Source organism: Rhinopithecus bieti, unplaced genomic scaffold (genome assembly GCF_001698545.2).
Source record: "Rhinopithecus bieti isolate Rb0 unplaced genomic scaffold, ASM169854v2 scaffold_3948, whole genome shotgun sequence".
NCBI lineage: Eukaryota > Metazoa > Chordata > Mammalia > Primates > Cercopithecidae > Rhinopithecus > Rhinopithecus bieti.
In genome coordinates, this window is record NW_016804646.1 from 3,402,614 (window position 1) to 3,421,930 (window position 19,317).

The 19,317-nt window shown below is 34.4% G+C and overlaps 1 protein-coding gene across 1 annotated transcript in view; it reads right to left on the bottom strand.

Moving 5' to 3' along the window:
* Window positions 1-2,306: 2,306 nt before the first annotated feature.
* The window catches only part of QKI (QKI, KH domain containing RNA binding), a 131,454-nt gene continuing 114,443 nt past the window's right edge, over window positions 2,307-19,317 (bottom strand). Inside the window, exons 5-8 of the mRNA XM_017869533.1 lie at window positions 16,913-17,000; window positions 15,259-15,558; window positions 12,211-12,285; window positions 2,307-8,316 (exon numbers count right to left, since the gene is read on the bottom strand). Coding sequence (XP_017725022.1) covers window positions 8,300-8,316; window positions 12,211-12,285; window positions 15,259-15,558; window positions 16,913-17,000 — 480 coding nt within the window. The 3' untranslated portion in view covers window positions 2,307-8,299. The remainder of the gene's footprint in view (window positions 8,317-12,210; window positions 12,286-15,258; window positions 15,559-16,912; window positions 17,001-19,317) is intronic.

Below are 19,317 nucleotides of genomic sequence, written 5' to 3' on the forward strand. Positions count from 1 at the left end.
ACGTCAAGCTTACACTACGTTTTTTCTTTAATGTCTCTCCATACCAGGTTGCTTTAATTCCAAGAGTAATGGGAGGTTTCTAATGCATTTTAGAATCAACACGAATACGTACTGATGACAGACCACTTCTGGATGTGGTATCCAACTTTCCCACTTTGTTTCATTTGAAACGAACTTTACTGCTAGTAGCCCAAAAACTGATGCCTGAATACTAGTTCTGGATGAGGCATATGTATGTTTGATTTGCTAATCTAGCTTTCTTCCCTGAGAGTCACATTTAACTCTTAGTTTCAGGTGTTTTCACCTGCATTGCATTCCTCCCATGAACTTTAAAGTTTTACATTTTCCCACCACCTAGGAATCTAGAAATCTACAGTCAGTTTAAATTCTGGACAACTTTTTAATGTTGGTTTCCCTCAGTGAGAAAGCAATGAACAAAAACGTAATTCGTTAACATATATCATTTAATTAAAATGTATTCAAACCAACTTTCAACTTATACTACCAGTATGTCTTAATTTTATAAACCAACTTAAAACAATGAATCAAGGGAAGCACTAAAATTCAGGTTTCAAGCATAGCCAAGGCACTTTCATCACTCCCAACATTGACAGTCCTAAGTTAAAGGAGTGATCATAAAATCTTTAATCAACTCAAATAGTTCTGCAAGAATTGTGATTCACTTGCAAATATTTTCTTCTCCTTTGGCTCTTAATCATCTTTTTCTTGTCATAACTTTATTAATATTAATATCCAGTTAAGTAACCAATGAATATAGTATAGCATACTTTAAGAAACAAAGACTATAGATTTTCCTCCCAATTTTAGGAGATATTCTTTAAAATTGAAACTGTTGTATAGCACGTAAAAATAAGCACTTTCAGAAGGTATACACTTCACAAAATAGCATTAAACCGGAATAATGTAATTTTAATAAACATTTTTTGGGGAAGATGTGATGTCAAACTTACCATGACTATTATTTTAGATATATGTATAGTACAACTATTAGATGGTCAATTAGTTTTAACTGCTTTCTAAGAAGACCACGAATTAGTGTATAAAAGAGGTAATCATTAAAAATTACACTGGGAAGGAAATCCAAATGTCTAGTGCTTCCACTCACTTAATAGAAGTCCTTCTTTAAACAGTAAGAAATACAATATGCATGAGTCACAGTGACTAAAATATTCATGTGATTTTTCAGGAGGAAAAACATCAAAACCGATTTTACGTCATCCCTTTTGAAAAGTTGGTTTGAAAGTCAGATCACCATCCTGGACCAGGAGACAAGCAGAGAGATCCACAGGAGCCAGGGAGAGGAGGAAGGATTAAAGCAAGACAAGAGTAAGAAAACCAACAGCCCAAGTGTGACACCAGAGACAGGAAGGAGTGGTGGGGTGGTGACTCACCAGGGAATGCTTGGCTCAAGGGGACAGTTGAATTACTCCGTTTCGGCTGGGGCCTACTACATGAGAATACATGTTTGGGCTTTCTAGACACTTCGATCTTTCAGGAAGAGCAGATTTTGTGAAGAAACTTTTTTTAAAAAATGCTAATATGGGCAATCACTTTTGTTTTTTAAGTCTAGTGTTGCCACCTTTAAATTATGGCAAGTAGTTTAAAAAGGCAAAACACTGTATAAGCCAAACCAAACACACCTTTGGGCTGCTAGTCTGTAGGACGATGCTATGGATCCTGCACCTGTGGGCTACTTTAACAAAGCATTCTGTTGAGGAAAACTAAGGTTCCAGTGAGCAAGAGGAAAGGAGCCAGAGGTACTTGGAGATGATATAAAGAAGACAGGAAAACTTAAGGCACAAGGAGTCATAACATTTAAATGTTAAAGAATCGTAAAGGTTTCACACTACTGGAAATGACTTTTTTAAATAAACCAATTTTTTGTTCAACAAGTTAATGACACTAGTCCTTTTCACGAAGCTGATGAAATCAAGTTTTGGTCAGCATTCCTTTCTTCTTTCTTACATTTAAAACTACATAAAATTGTACCATTAAAGACAAAAAAAAAACAAACTATTTTGGATGCACAGTCCAACTGTGGAACGCTGTAGCAGTCTGTTTACTAATCTCCCTTAATGACTAAAATCAGAGTGAATGTTATGCTTATTTTCTAATGTTATTATAACTCCAGAATGTCAGATTCTTAACATTTTCTTTTAGTGTTGCAAGCCTCAATAAAACTGAAAGTGTGCGTTCTTTATTCTGATATTGATACATGCATTTTCTGGGGGTGAAGGATAAGGAGCTCTTTTCAGCTGAGTTGGCTTGAGAGGATGAAGCACATGCACTTTTTCCAGTTGGTTTATTGCATTTCATGTACAGTCATATGCAGTTCTGTTCACATGTGATCTGCGAACACCTATTTCGACTTCTATAGATATATATATATATATATATACACAATTTCCACAGTAAAATTTTAAATGTTTCATACACACCACTATAAACCATAAAATATATATTTGGTAATAAAAACTTAATAGCACTTTAAGTTATAAATTAACTTTTACCCTGGAAGCTGAGATCTTCCCACAATGTGATGTCTTTTGCCAAGGGGCAACAAAATTGTAATGTGGAATCAATATTGTGGCTGCTCTTTGCTGCACCTATTGCCTCCTTCTACTATGAATTAATTCATCTGCCTCCTCTCCCACCCCCTGGCAATTAGTGCAGCAGAAACATAGAAAGGAGAGGACTGTGCCGAGGTTAACCAGTTTGATTCCGCATTGAAGGCACGAGTGCATATAATGTTGGTAAATCTCTTCGTATCAAAGGCATCTCAATTTAGATCATTTAAAAGAAACTACAGATAAAATTAGATGTGTAGCACATATTTCTAAAATATTGTTCATATTTTTTCCATTTTAAATAAAGGTATTAAGGGATTCGTGACAATGTAAAGAACTACTCTAGGCACTTAGAAAATTTGCGAATTCGAAAAGTTGGAGAATAATTTTTGCTAAATAAATTATCATTTGGCAGTAAGTTCTATTCTACCAAAAATAATTTGTTTGAAATGCTGTTAACAGCTACTTCTTATCAAGGAATAAAGACAGGCATCCCATCCTGGTCAAATATGCAAAACCACTCCCACTCCACCCCAAAACTAAAGAAACCTTAGGCTGTCACATGTGAAAGTGCTATGACATATATATATATATACACACACATGTATATATATTTGTTAGAGTCTTGGTTTGGTAGTGAGCAATTTCATTTAAACCTATCATTCGCTTTTGGCACACTAAAAAATTCAGAACCTTATCTAGTGTTTAGAAAACCATAACCAGACACCAATTGTGTGTACGTATACACATCCTGGTTTTATGGGCAAGGGGCCTTAATGACCTCTTACATGTGGAGCCACTGCACCGGGGCATACAGGAGTAACTACTTTCATGTGAAGTCTTCCCTGACATTTTGCCGAAAGGAAAAAAAAGGTTTAAGTACATTAATTTCACCAACTTCTTGACTGAAAGCTCAGCTTTCAATTGTTTTGTCAAATAGTTTCAATCAATCAACTGACTCTAGAATTTTACTATTCTAGGAATTTGGTAGTTTTACGTTTAGTAATATTGTAACCTGTATAAAAATGAAATTTGTAATGTTATTTTCGCCTTTTAAAACTTTACATTTCCTGCATAAAAGGTAGCAATGACATAATTACACATAAAGTACCCTTAACTGAAAATGAGATGAGGCTGCATTCATAGGCTTTAGAGAATAGTAAATTGCATAGAAATTCTTCAATTTAAGTGACATGGTACCATGACAACTTGTACATTAGCAGCTTGACAGACAGCTTCGAATTTTCACAGACTACTACATGAACTGTTAGGGCAACAGAAACTTTTACAAATAGTAGCATGTTGAAGACCTGTCTACCTAACAACAGTACACTGCCCCACCGCTCCCATCAGAGAAATGACCGGGTTTGTTTACATGATCCAAGTGACCATCTCAATGGTGATTCGCTGTTATCAATCGACTCAGCTATCACTACTCTGTGTATTATGTATATGTACGTGTGTATATATATTTATGAATGAGAATACCTTGACAGTCTGATTGGTTAAGGGCGTATTGGTACAGTTTTGTCTTCTATTACATGTCACTCATTTCGGCCCCAAATTCTCTAACTCTAAATAAATAAAACATCATTTACAAAGATACATTGCTATGTACAAATGCAAAAATTCATCCTGAGGATTTTGTTATCTAGGAGAACTGTTTCACAGAAAGAAGGAAGTATCAATCTGTGAAATAAAAATGCACCTTGAGTTAAACTAAGTAATTCATAATTACAGGTTAATTTACCCAAGTTCCAGCCAAGAAAAGCATGAAGATATTTAGGAAATCTTAAATTGATTTGCATGCAAGAAGTTGATCATATACAACTTTTCAAATCCCAGTGTTCTCCCCCTTAAACTTCTTGTTTAATGTTTTAGTCTGACTGTATTTGTAAAGTAGGTGACAGGGAAAAAAATACCTGAGGAAAACTCAGTAATGTGCTGAGGGTTCTTTTCCTCATTGGAAAGCAGTGGGGCTTCAGGCCACCATGAGAAACAGTCAGTGGGCCTTTGGCTTTACCCAAGTTAAGCTCCCCTAACAGGAGTAGTTAGCTAAACAAGTTCAATGCTTTCCAAAGGAAAAAGGTCAGGTTAAAATAAAAATCTAAATAAAGGTAAAATATCAACAGTTTCTCTGCTTTACAATGTGATCATAAAATTACTTATTTACAGAAATTAAAAGAAATGGTTCAACAAAGAATCAAACTGGTTTCTCCAGGTATATACCATTACAATATATCTTTTTACTCTTGATGCTGTGAGCAGACAGTGATTATTTTGGAGAAGGAAAAATAAGGTGTGGAATTAGTAATGCAGATGCTGAAAGGCAAGTGGCAAGAGGAGAAGAATGCCTCCAACAAAGGCCTCTTTGTTCCCATCTCTACTGCACCTACCCCCGCCCCCCACAAGGTACAAGACCAGAATAACCAAAGCCATTTTAACAGTAGTGTGCAAAACTGTCAGCTGACAAACAACATAAAAACAAGTCACGCCATGTTATCTGTGGTCACGTTCTTCAGGGTTAGTCCAGTAACTCAAGACTTTACATTCTTTTGTCTTTATTTGTTTATTTTAATTAAACATATAAAGGTTAATAAACAGACATAGTCCAGAGTTAGTAGGTTGGTATTATAACATTTATTAAAATAATGCTATGGGTTAATAGAAACAGCAAAGAACCAAAGAATTAAAATGCAAGCTATGTAAAATCCCAACTAAAACCCAAAAGTGTCTAATGTATTCATTCATTAGCTAACTAAAAGCCCAAAAAAGACAAGACACCCAATATAATAAAGTACTGCAAAACAATTGGCAATTTTCAGTTATCAAAATTGTGGATTTTGCATTTTGTATCCTTTTCTCAATCAAGAAAAAAATTCTTTTGAATGTTATATAACATACATATAAAACAAGATAGAAAAATACATTATAAACTTGTAACAATGGCTGTAAATACATTATCTTACATGTTTCTCATAGGCAATAGGTTGGTTATGGTACATACACAGCATGAAACTAAGATAATAAAGAATAGACAAAAATACATGTCAGCTGTACGATAACATACAAGCGACACTCCCATCTACCCACGCTAAAAAATTACATAATACTGTCAGAAAAAAAGTCTTAAAAACTACATATTTTAATAAGAAATAAATTCAATAAAGAATGATAATACTGAGAACCAAGGCATTCAGAGATTTCAAAAGTCATGCTTTTTTCAGTTGATCCAAAATTTTGTCAACCAAGTTTTCAAAAGTTTGTTCAGAGCCAACATTACCCATAAATGTCACACATTTATTATTTCATACATTTACTTTCTTCCCCATAAAAGACCTTTGATAAACATCTAAAATGTCCAGGTATAACACAGTTGAGATGAAACTGGATCAAATACTGGTATTGTTTTTAACAACTATCACCTCAAGTGTTTGAGTGTCGCAAATTTATTAAAGCAACCAAACAATATAAAAATCAAAATGGCACAGCATATATTGTAAATAAATCAAAACTGTATGTGTAACAGAAAGACAAAGCAGTGGCATATTAAACCAAAGCTAGCTGAATACAAAACAATGAATGTCTATTGCATAGTAAATAAACTGACAACGGTTTCCAAGTGAGACAAGATGGCAGGGGAGGTCACCAAGAAGGTAATGACTCAGCTTCCTGCTGACCTCTGACTGTGATGCTGGGAAGGTGTGGACGAGGGGACGAGTTGATAAGCTGGGGCAGGGGGAGTCCACTGTCACTTGAGATTTGCCACGTCTGGTACTGAGCAGTTAATGATTATTCACTCAAGTGTTTAGATGTAGGCTTTGCACACAAATTGCTTCAACTACATAACTAACTGTTTCAACTTCTAGAGAAATTAGAAGCTTAAGCTGAAATGTGGTTGAGTATTTATATGCACTATGATGCTAGTTTTTCACATTCTTTTAAAGTTAAGGGGTGGGGGAGGCAAAGGTTACTGAAACAGTAAAAGGATACACTACACCAGTTATCTGGTATGATATAAAGACATGTGATTAAATTTGGGTGATTTAAAACATTGTTTTCCAGAATGAAAATCACAAAGATTCACTTTTCTGAAAACATTTGCTAGGTATCCTATTATCTCCAATTAATTAAAAACAAAATAAAAATCAAAACCAAATGAATGCATCCCCCTTCTCCAAATAAAACAAAGCTCTAATTTTGTCTGTAAACTGAAGTTCAGATGACACATAATTTTTATCTCAGAATCGTTTGGGTTAACATTGAAGATTGGAATAACCAAAAGTATTAAATTATTTTTTAAAAGAATGATGTTTTAAAACTTACTAGTCAGGCATTAGAAAAGTTATCAAATCTTTTCACAGTATCAGATTTGGCAAATTTGCATCAAGGTAACGTGGCAAAAATCATATAATTCAAACCATCAACTCATTAGTCTCCCTCATATCTTCTTTCACATACTGGGCGACTGAGTAACATGCATTAACTTGTATTCTGAGGGAGGAGCTGATCTTTATGAGACACTTGACTAAATGACCATGAAGGAAAATAAGGCACTTTCTTTTCTTTAGACTTATTCCAATACTTAAAAAATAAAAAAGAAAGACAAAAAGGCTCTTTTGGTCTTTTGTTTCTTGACAACCACCAGAAAAAATCATTTAATGAAATAAAGGGTTTCTTTGTTCTTTTTCTTTTTTTTTATAACACTTGAAAGTATAAAATGCTACATTTCCAAAAATATATATATTTTTTTCTGCACCAGCACCCTTGTATAGTAAAAGTATCTACTTTTTGTTCATTTGTTTCAATGCACTACACTTTATCTACAATTTCATTACATGTATACAGCAAATAGGCAAGCATGGCTTTTACATCCTTAATGATTTTTTTTCTATACAGGGAGGTTTAAAAAAAAAAATACTTGAACAGTTTGCCCAGTAATGTGACACATAATGCATGTACCTTGTTCTCATACTTTTTTAGAAGGTGTAAAATAAAGATTCAGTAATTTTAACTTAGATATTTATCTTTTAAAAATAGTGTTGCAGTTTTGTTATTTGCATTACGTTTCAAAACTCCTTACGTTTTTCTCTCATGGCACACTTTCTTCTAATACTTCAAATTTTGGCAGGCAATATAAAAAAGGCTGCAACTTCTGCCCTTTGAGGGCACTGTAGTGACTAAACAGCATATCAAATTTTGAATACTTTTTGAAATCACTTCACCAATGATATCCCTGACCGAAGGTTCATGCATGATGCATCATCACACAGTACATTCAGAGAGAGCTTTGACTTCGCTATGAGAAGAAAAAGATTCCTAGAAGTCTCTCACAGTAACTGCCTCTGTCATTGAGTAGTTAAGGGCCATCTGTCTCCCCTTCTTAAGAGAGGCCTTCTTACCGTTCGCTTAGGGTGGGATATTAAAAGATGATCAGTGCTGTGGGATGAATTGGGCCTTATTGCTTTACTACTATTCAGTGCAGGTTCTAGAACCACTTTCACCCAAACAGGAAAAAAAAAAAAAAGCTGAGTTGGAGGACAACAATTTCTTTGTCTTTTGTTTGGTTAGATGGTAAGACGAACGGACAAGTGCCTCAGCTCGCTGCACTGACGACAGGCAAGCAAAGGCGATTACCAGTTAAGTGATCAGCAGGCAGGCATGGTCAGGTCATCATTGGGTGAAGAGTTCAGAGGTCAGAAGGTCATAGGTTAGTTGCCGGTGGCGGCTGGGTGGTTAGAAACAAAAAAAAACAAAACAAAAAAAAGAAAAGAAAAGATAGAGAAGAGATTAGTTTCAGCTAGTGACGGCTTAATGACAACATGAAAAACTAATCACAACTAATAAAAAAAAAAGCATGTTTAATTCTGACAAACTGATTGACACCATCTACAGAATACAATTAAAATCATGACAATTTCATATCATGATTTGAACAAATGAAGAAGAGCCCACTCCCACAAAAAAAAAAAAAAAAAAAAAACTGGTTAACAAAAAGTAGAAATAAAATACAACTAACAACTAATAGTTAGTAGCAGTCAATGAAGGAAATTGAAAAACAACAATGAATAGGTTTGGTATACAGAATTTTTAAACAGTCAGTGCAGTTATCAGTATCTGACTGCTATTAAGCATTAGTATTCTCTCAGATGCAAGCATTAAAGCAACTATTAATGATGGATGTGATTATTAATAACTGATGATTAACAGAAATGAATCTAAAGAAATTCAAAATTCTATGAACAATTTGGTTCAACATAAACTCTGGGCCAAACAAGGTTTCTTTTGTTCAATAAATGTTTATTGCTTTTTCAATTATTCTATTTACAAACAACATGGAATTTCTTGGCCTCATGATACAAAGCAATACTAAACTGTAGTCTAGCAGTGTAGGCAACATCATGGGAACCAGAAAATGGCCAGGCCTTTTGCACTAGCCAACACTTTCCAGTTGAAAATACTATTTTACACATATAGAACACTTATAAAATGCACTTGCATGTAAACACTGTAAAATCCTGCCATTTAAAATTCTACACTCAAAAAGCTCTAAGTACATCAAAAAATAGAAGAAATTTCTAATTGATACCAATAAGGCATTTTAAAACTACAAACAGCTTTCTTTATTCAATTTCAAAGCTAATACTCTGCAAATACAATAAAATCTGACATTTCATATACATTCCTGCTTTATATTTTTATATTTTAAAAGAAGCCACCTGTAAATACTATTTTCTTTTGCAAAATAACAAAAGGACAAAAAATTTTAAAATTACAGTAAAACATAAAAGTAGTTCTCAAGTGGAAAAGTTATCATTCCCAATGTCCTTGAGTTGTTCCTTCCTTAATCAACCTTTGTCACATTCTGCTTCACCAAACTTGGTCCACTTAACAGTAGTATAATTTTTAAGACTCATTCAACAGCTTAATTATTTCTACTATATTCTGAGGTTTGATAGAATTTTCTGTACTGTTGCCATTGTGACTAAGGCAGAGGAGATGTGAATGAAAAGATATTCAGTGCAAAGTTAGATTCTGTGCCACTTCATAAATCAAAGCCCAGAAGGTGTAATGTTCAGAGTTTAAATGATCTAAATAATGGACTGATTTACCTTCATATGACAAAAATGCTTTCTATAGTCTATCATTTAGAACAGTTTATAAATACTACAAAAATATTGTATCTTCAATGTGACCAAATCTTCCCTGAATTTCTCAAAAGTGGAATTTTATTTAAAATAAAAATTGCTGCCCCAAAATCATAGAAGAAAATAAATATTTAACATGATGTAGTCATACTACTTCACAGGTATTCCAAAATATAAAATCTTAAAGCATTTTTGATGTTACTCATAATTTTGATTAAAACTGTTTAAAGTTTCTTATACAAATTATATAAGTGATGGTTTTGTATTACTCAGAAAACTTCTGAATTCTTTTAGAGTGTGGAATATATAAATGAAGTGAGTGACCATATATATATACCAGGACACCTAGACTACATCCTCTGCCAAGTCTTGGCCTCCTACACCGGTGTGTCACCATATAAGACCATACAGTTCGTTACAACTAAAAGGTCAGTTGGTCTCTAATAGGCTTCAAATTCAGTTTTGAAATATATATAAAGAGGTGAGTTTACTTTTAGTAAAGAACTAGATATTGGTCAACCATGTAGGACTCTAAACGTTCATATAGAATTACATGGTTATATGTCCAAGGGCTGAGTTTCTTTGCATTACATGAATGCTTATACTAATAAACTTCTCTTCAAAATATTTTTTAAAAATAATTTTAACCTCAAAAATAGAGAAAACAGTAGTATCATAAAATAATTTAAGCGAAGGACTTCAGACGTCTCCCTTAGACCCGATGAGTGCATACAGTGATAAGTATATGAGTATTATTCTGTTACTAAAAAAGAAATGAGCATTTCGGTTTGCTGACACTGCATTTTAAATAATAACAGTGACAGAACTAATCAAAACACATAACAACAAAAGATCCACTCATGGAATGTGTCATAATTTTCCAAATACAATAAAATCTTCCTCAAATATGTCCAACTATCTCAAGGCACTGGAGTATTAAATAGGCCAATAATTATCGTGTTAAAGCAAAATGGTGAGAAATCTCCTAAAAGGGGGCATATAGGGAAAGATTAGCTGGGGGGAAAAAACTACTTTAAAATACTCTTTAGAACAATTGTAGACATAAGCAATATGAATAAAACCTCAAATTATTCATGGAATTGTCCCATTTCTTTAAAACTAAAGTGACTTTCCAAAAAATTTCCCCATCCCTATGAGACGTGTTCGTACAGAACACTTACAATGAATATCATCTTCATAGATGACCACGGAGCTGGGGTCTATTCTGTTCACTGAATAATCACTGTAAGTGATGTATACATTAGTTTGAAAGTCTTCGACATTCTTTATGTATTATGCTAAACAAATATTAACAGTGTCTTTGGGAAAGGCATGTTATTTCTGATGTGGACAACAGCTGTGTCTAGTATTTATCATCAGTACTCAAGGTAATCACATGAAGCAGGTAGGTCCTTCATAAATTCACAGAAGATGTACAATTGAAGTGCAAATCCAGCACTTTTTCCTCCACTAATATTTGAGACTTTGATCAGTTTAATTTGTAGGAAACAAATGTGCCGTAATAGAAACTTGTAAAAAATCCTTTTTTACTACCATGCTTGAGATTCCTATCTTGTGATGGAAAACTTAGAAAACAATTCAATGTCAATAAACCGAAAATACCATTCCTCAATAAGCAAAATAATTTATAAAAGGGTCCAAGGGCATATACAGGACACAAATTATAGAAGTTGTAAAGGAGAAAAATGAAGACTTATTTTCCAGTCACAGGTTAGTCAAAAATGATATTCACACAGCTGGATCTCATATCACCACAGAAATTCAAGAGACAGTTTACCTTCAGATAATATATTTTAGCAGCAAATGACAAAAATCAAAGGATCCATTTTGGCAAGAGAATGTAAGAATAAAAGGGAATTGATGCTCTAATTTATATTAAAAAAAAATCCAACTACATGAAAGTTATCTTCACAGTCCTCACTTTGTTGATTTTAGCTAAGTACTTGACATGTGCACCCTCACGTTTATACAGTGGCTCAAATATTTTATTATAAAGAAAAATGGAAACTAAATCTTCAGTTTTCTCCAAAAGTACACAGGAGGCATATATTCCTTTACTTCTCTCATTAAAGCACCACCCGTTCAATTCATTTTGCAATACCAACCCCAAATTTCAGAACTTTTAAAAGGTAAATTTTAGCAAAAGTTATTAATGAAAATAACTGAGGCAACATCAAAATTTAATAGCTCCCCAAATTGACTATGTTTTAGTAGGAATAAATCATAGTACATAATAATAGAAGATTTAATAAGTTAAAATATGAAGGGAGAAAAAACCAAACCAAAACAAAAAACCCAACCCTTTTATCTGTCAGTGATCACAAACAAATTTAGAAAAGGAAAAAAAACTGTGTGCAGGTAAGCAATTACATTTTTCCATCAGGTGTGGTGTTGCAAATGTTATGGACACCCAACGCATTTCTTATAGACAAGAACTGCAGAACTAAACTAACCTCGGTCTGCGGTCACAATCCTTTGGTAAGGATGGACACGCATATCGTGCCTTCGAACTTTAGTAGCCACCGCACCTAGTTAAATTGCAATTACCAAGACAAAGTTAGAAAACATTCACAAGGGGGGAAAAAACATTAACAGCAGGTTTATCAAAATGGATTTCAAATGTTCATTTACTACAAAAGTTTAAGAAACACGTTAAGGCACAGTAGTTTTAAAATTAACCACAATATGTCATGTATATATGCATCTATTAATATTGCATTCATTTCAAACATCTTGGGCCTTAACCTATTTTATCCATTCATTTACAATCCCCAAGTTACAGTATTTCATGAACTCTATTAGATCCAAACATATTTAAGCTTTACTAGTCACATATTCACTGAAGTGCCTTTCTCGCAGCAGGACTACTTAAATAATGCCATGTTTAATACTGACAATTATTTGCTAACCTTAAGACCACTTCAAGAGTTTATCACTTAAAAAGGTTTAAAAGCAATTCTTAAAGCCTACAGATTGTGGTTTTAAACTCTGAGTCAATAAGTATGAACTGCAATGAATTAGGTGATTAGTAAAGCAAACAGTATAGTACACTTAGCAGTCAGTATACTACTATACACTCCTTTATAAATTACCATCACTGTGTAATATTACAGACTAAACCAAATTAATAACATAATTTTACTTTATATCTATGTGCAAAAAGTGCAAGTAAGTCACTGACTGCTAGGCTAAGCTTTTTTCCCCCGGAGGCTGCTGAGACTAAGCATTTGTTAAATTCAGATCTGATGAGGGTTCAGTTAAGACCGTTCTTGAATTCTTAGCCTTTCGTTGGGAAAGCCATACCTAAAGATAAAAGGAAGGGAATTAAAAATTAGTCATCAATGAAGATTTGATGCTAATACCAATCTCCTCACTACTACCAACACACATGTCTGCATCTGTTTTGAAGGGCACTGCTTATTTTAAAATAATTTAATGTGAGATGTGACATAAATAGCATGCATGTTATCTGTGTGCAAATTTATTATAACTTAGAAATTTAAAATAATTTTCTGAGTTCTCCAAGTGGTCAATATCATGTTTTACTGCTTAGGTGGCAAAGCAAGAAATAAAACTAACCATAATAAGATTTTTTTATTTGGCACTTCTTATTATTCACCTTATGAATGCCAATTAGAAATCTGCATATTTTGGTCTTTATTTTACCAGTCTAATAATTAAGTTTTATAAGTAAAATTTTCAACAAACAAAAGACATGAAGCTTTATAATGAGAAACAAGTTTTACTGCAGTGCCTCTTGCTATTTCTAAGCAGTAAACTGGTCCATCACCCCTTATTCATTTTAGATAAGGTAATCATATACAAGTACAATTCCATGTGGCAAAATCAGGGAGATCTTGCACTGAAAGTGCTGGAACAGCAGCTGGTAGCTAAGAGTCCCAGCCCTGCAGGAAGTCAAGAATCATAACTCCTCGGGAACAGATGCTGTGGGTGCAGCAGAGAGGAGTTCTGGGAAAAGGAGCATGCATGGGACCACAGGACAGAGTATTAATAGAAAAGAAAACTTAAATAACAAGGTTACAGGTTACATGTTATTTTAAAAATGCTTCAAGAAATGTGCAACAGAAGACAAGCCTCTCAAACAGTTCTGTGGTATAATTCTGACCTGCAATTACTTTATACAATGATTTAAACAGAAAACATGTACAATGAAATGTATTTGTTCATGAAACAAAGGGCACCTGAGTGCATGCACACACACAGATAACATACAGAGCATCATGGCTTTCTTTACTTGAACAATGAATTTTCGAGTTTAAATCTTAGTGTCCTCCAGTTCAGTAAAGATTTTCAAATCCTTATAAATCAATATTAATGCTGGAAAAAAAAAAAACCTTAAGAGATCAAAGTCCTAAAAGTCAACAGCATGCATGCAGCACCAAGGTCGTATACAATTCAGGAAAAAAAGTATTCAAATTTTGTATGGTGAAACAAAGGGGTTGCACAGAAACAGTTTGTTCCACATTGACTGGTCGTGTTATAACAGCTGCTGTATTCTAGTCCTTCATCCAGCAAGTCAATGGGCTGAAATATCAGGCATGACTGGCATTTCAATCCACTCTATAAAAAAAAGGCATCAGTAATGTCTTTTTCGAGCACACCACTTTTTGTTCACGTAAAACCAAGCGTTTAGATTATGATTTTAATTTTTGCCTTAAGTGAGATTCTGAATTCAGTGATTTGGTATTTAACTATTCCATACTGTACTACTGAAATTAAGAGTATCTCTCATGTTTAACACAACTAGGACTCCAAAAGGCAAGAACTGAAAAATCTTAAGAATACAACTACAGTCATGCCTGCATAACAACATTTTGGTCAACAATGGACCACATATACTACGGTGGTCCCATAAGATTATAATGGCTATACCACACAGCCTAGGTGTGTAGTAAACAGTATCATGTACATCTGTGTAAGTACACTCTATGATGTACACCAAATGATGAAATTGCCAGACAAGGCAATTCTTAGAAGGTATCCCCGTTGTTAAGCGATGCATGACTGTATTTATCTGGTCTCTTTCATATTTTAAGTGATCACAAATATTATAAAACACATACAATAATATGAATTTTATAAAGATCTCAAACTACTTTCACATAGAAGTTTAAAGTTTTTCCAACAATTACACAAATCTGTGAGATAAAATGAACCTAGGTTTGAGAAGTGGAGCTGATGGGGCCTAAAACTCAGAATGGCCCCAGTCATGTCAAATGTAAAAGTATTTGTTAAAACGCACACAACAGATTTACCCAATCAAACTGAACCTGAGTTACCAAAGTGGATCTGAATAAATTTAAGGTGCAATTATTTCAAAGGGGAACCCTTATGAGAGGCTGAAATAAAATGTAGGGTTCAGGCTTTCCCAATGGAAACTTGTCTTGCCTCTCTAAAACTGATAAAATCATTTCAAAATCTGGGGGAGCAAAAATATTTATAAAGAGAATGTTGTTAACCCCGTGGGGAGAAGAACTTACCTAATACACCACTAGGTTCAATAGGATACTCAAGGATTGATGTAGCTGGTGCCAATGTGTAGGGGTACTCATAGGGTGTATAGATTAAACCAGCTTCGGGCCCTGGAGGAACTATTGCAGCAGTTGGGTGAGGAGTTCCGTTTGGCATGACAGCGGTCTGTATTTGTCTGATCAAAGGCATTATGGTAGGGCCAGCTGGCGTTGGAGTACGCAGGGCAGCTGGTGGGAGAACCGGCGCAGGCCCAGTAATGATCCTTGGAGCAGCCTGGGCTGTTGCTGCAAGAGAAAAGGCAAGGGCTGCTACAGTAAGCAAAGAAATTTAGAAAGAAGTATAGAGACAGCAGTATAAAATATGGGAAAATGAGAGGGGAGTAGGAAAAGAAAGGAAAAGCAGGAAAGAAGAAAATAAAAGGAAATCATTAGTACATGCGCTGATCACACAAAAATGCCAAAGCACACCAATCAAATGCAAACAGCTTTCCCTTTCCCAATGTGATTAAGAATGTGCAAAAATTAAAAAGCCATTGTAAAAAAATGAATGACACTATTAAATAGGTTATACATTTGATATACCTGTTTTTAAGATTTTATAAGACTAAAGTACATGCAGAAGCACAATGAAACACTTGCATTAACAGATGTTAAAAAATAATTTGTAACTGGAGTCCACAGAAACTCAGTTTTGGTATATTTCTAAAGTACAGCTTTAGTTTCAAAGTAAAGTAAGAATAATTTTTATTGCATTTAGCCAAGTAACCACTAGGTATATATGTACATTTCCTGCATCTTTAGGAACTATCATCACAGAAAATCTTAAAAAGCCCTATTTCTAAATTCCTATTAATGATATACTCACATTTTCATGAGTAAATTAATGTTAACAATTTGTAAAATAACTACTTCTAAACCCAGTAGGTTGCCTACATTTTGTAAAGCTCCCTAGAACTTTAAAATTCTATGTGTTTTAAATAATCACTAATTTAAATATGGTATGTTCATATAAATGATATGTATGAATCTTAAATTGTTTCAAAATAAAAATTTTACATTATTTCATTTTAAACATAAAAAAGCTATCCTCTTATGGTTTATAAAACATGCACAGATACATATACCAACAAAATTAGGACGGAAAAAGAGTTATCACCCACTGATCTCTGTGAACTCACATATGAAATCAACAGGGAAAAATACTGGAGGGAAAACATGCAAGCAGAGTGAAAGGACAGAACTCAACAGAGGGTCATTTTATTCAGATACACTTCAAATTCACTTTTTCAAAATAAGCTTTCAATATGCTATCTTTTGCATAAATTTAACAAGATAAGCTGGAAGCCTTACATCTGTATTTAACCAAACAGAAAATTTCTTAAACGCTTGAATTTAGAGATTTGAGATTTCGTTAAAATAATGTAAGTTTGTCAATCCAAAACTTCAACATGCTGACATACAATAAAATCAGGAGTGTCCTCAATTCATGAAAGCATTAAAAATAGGACTGTCAAAGTGACAGAATTACTATATCAAGTGACAGAATTACTTCAACTGTTCACTTTGTATAAACTGTTACTGTGTTTGTTGCCAAAAGGAAAAAAGTCTGTAGACAAAAACAACAGAGACAGCAGTAACCCTGGGCCTCAGGGTTCGTTCTTACGTGATTTAATGTTGGCATCTCTGTAGGTGCCATTCAGAATCGCCAGCTCCATCAGCTGCATCTTCTTCAGGCTGTCTTCTCCTTCTGCCTATACATGGAAAACACACGAGATGAAAGCATGTGAGACTGTCCACAAATATAATAGCTATATCTACACATAAACCTTAAAGTATCATGTGACTACAGTCACCTGTTTCAATACGGGGAAAAAAAGATCAGGAACTAAAACGTGCTAACATAATGGAGCCTGTTTTCTCAGTGATGGCGTGTTGATATACAGGATATTCTATTTGTAAATTTTTATGTCAGCTACACCGATTTATTAACGTTCTCCTAAAAAGCTCTGCTTTTAAATAGAAATGAAAGAAAATGTGAGGTTAAGACTAAACGCAGTCTATTCTCTTTGGCATCTATCATTTTAAAATTATTTTAATTAATTTTTTTTTTTTAGATACAGGGTCTAGCTGTTACCCAGGCTGGAGTGCTGTGGCATGATCCTAGCTCACAGCCACCTGGAATTCCCAGGTTCAAGCCATCCTTCCACCTCAGCCTCCCAAATAGCCGGGACTAGAGGCATGCACCACCATGCCAGGCTTTTTAAAATTTTTTGTAGAGACAAGGTCTCGTTTTGTAGCCCAGGCTGGTCTCAAACTCTTGGCTTAAAGTGATCCTCCTGCCTCAGCCTCCCAAAGTGCTAAGATTACAAGTGAGAGCAACTGCACCCAGCCAGTAACTATGAATATTCCAAAACTCAGATGTGTTCGTTAAACACACACACACACACACACACGCACACATGCACACAAAGAATTTTAAACATAAAAGACTGGATTGTAGAATTTAGGTAAGGAAATTTTATGCTTAATTATTCAAAAAAGGAAAACTCAGTGAAATAAGAACTTCTAAAAAAGTGTATATTCTGCTCTCTTACACCATCCCTGTCTGCTTTCAGTCTAATTAGCGAGTGCTATCAATGCCACAGCAATCTATCTTTAGGGTCACCATATGATGATTTATCGTCCAAAGCAACAAACATTTAAAAGCAAAAAGGGGCACTAGTAATAACCATGCTTCAAACGTAAAGCAGGATAGTCTCTAATCATCAAAATGTTTGGCCATCCCATTCACCTTGAATTCGTCCCACTCTTTCCATTTACTGTTCCAGTCATTTTTGGCATAGCATCCAAACTACCAAAACAAGTTGCTAATGGTGTCTGTTCTCCAATCAATCTATACACAAAGGCCAGATTAATTGCCCAAATTACAATTTTTATGTTTCTCAACATTCTGTCTCAAAACACTTTCATGGTTTCTTACTATCTAAAAATATAAAAAATTTTAGTTGCCTACAATCTGGTCCCAAGATATCTTCTCAAGTTAAGCCCATTAACCTACTACTTTACACACATATGTAAGTGACATCCTAAGTCAAACCAGATTGCTCTCTACCATTTATCTCTGTGCATATTCCCACTTCCTCCATCCCAAGTGCTCCCCTGTGTACTGCTCTGTCCCTCTCTCTTTCCAAATCCTGCCTATCCCCATCCCCACAAACTTGAACCTAAATGCTACCTTCCTTCTCCAGGGGCCATCCCTAGATTACAGTATATCCGCAATGTGGTCAATATGTTCTTCAAAACTAACTTCAAGTGAAACAATGGATAGCAGGTCCTGAAACAATGCCATTGCTTTCAACATGATTTTATTATAACATTGATGGGAAAAAAAGCTGCAATATACTCATTTCGTTTAAAGTTGTATCTCCAAGAACCTATCGACAAAGTTAATTGCTTCTACTTCAAATTACAGTCCGCTGAGTATCACCACTCCCAAAGTAAGCTCCATGAGAATAGGGCTTATTTCTTTGTTACCGCTGCTTAACCCCATGTTACTACAGCCACCCCCAAGTTATTTGCTAGAACTTACAAGCGACTGGTATGAGAAGTCTTTAACTTTATTTCCAAATCCCAAATATCTAAGTCCAACACAAACTTTAGCCACAGTCAAAGCAAGCAGCAGATGACGGTCCATCTATCAAAGTCTGTGTAGAGACAGAACTAAATGCCCCTCACTTTTATGTATCATCTAATCCCAATAACTTTACATGACTTTGTGATATTTACAATGAAAGTAACCCAATGAAACAATTTTCTGATATAGTTTTGTTCCTCCCTGATTCATAAAAGGGGAAGGATGACCAGGACACAAGCTTCTCAGTGCTCCTTTCCATTATAGCTGTAATGATACACAAAATTCTGTTTTTGGCATTACAATGGTGAATGGTGTACTATAATATATAGTAAACAGAACTGTTCAGTGAGTTTTTAGTAAATCACAAGAATTAAAGAAAAGACGAGTGAAACATAAAGACACTGTTTTGATGTGCGACTACCAAATTTTTAAAA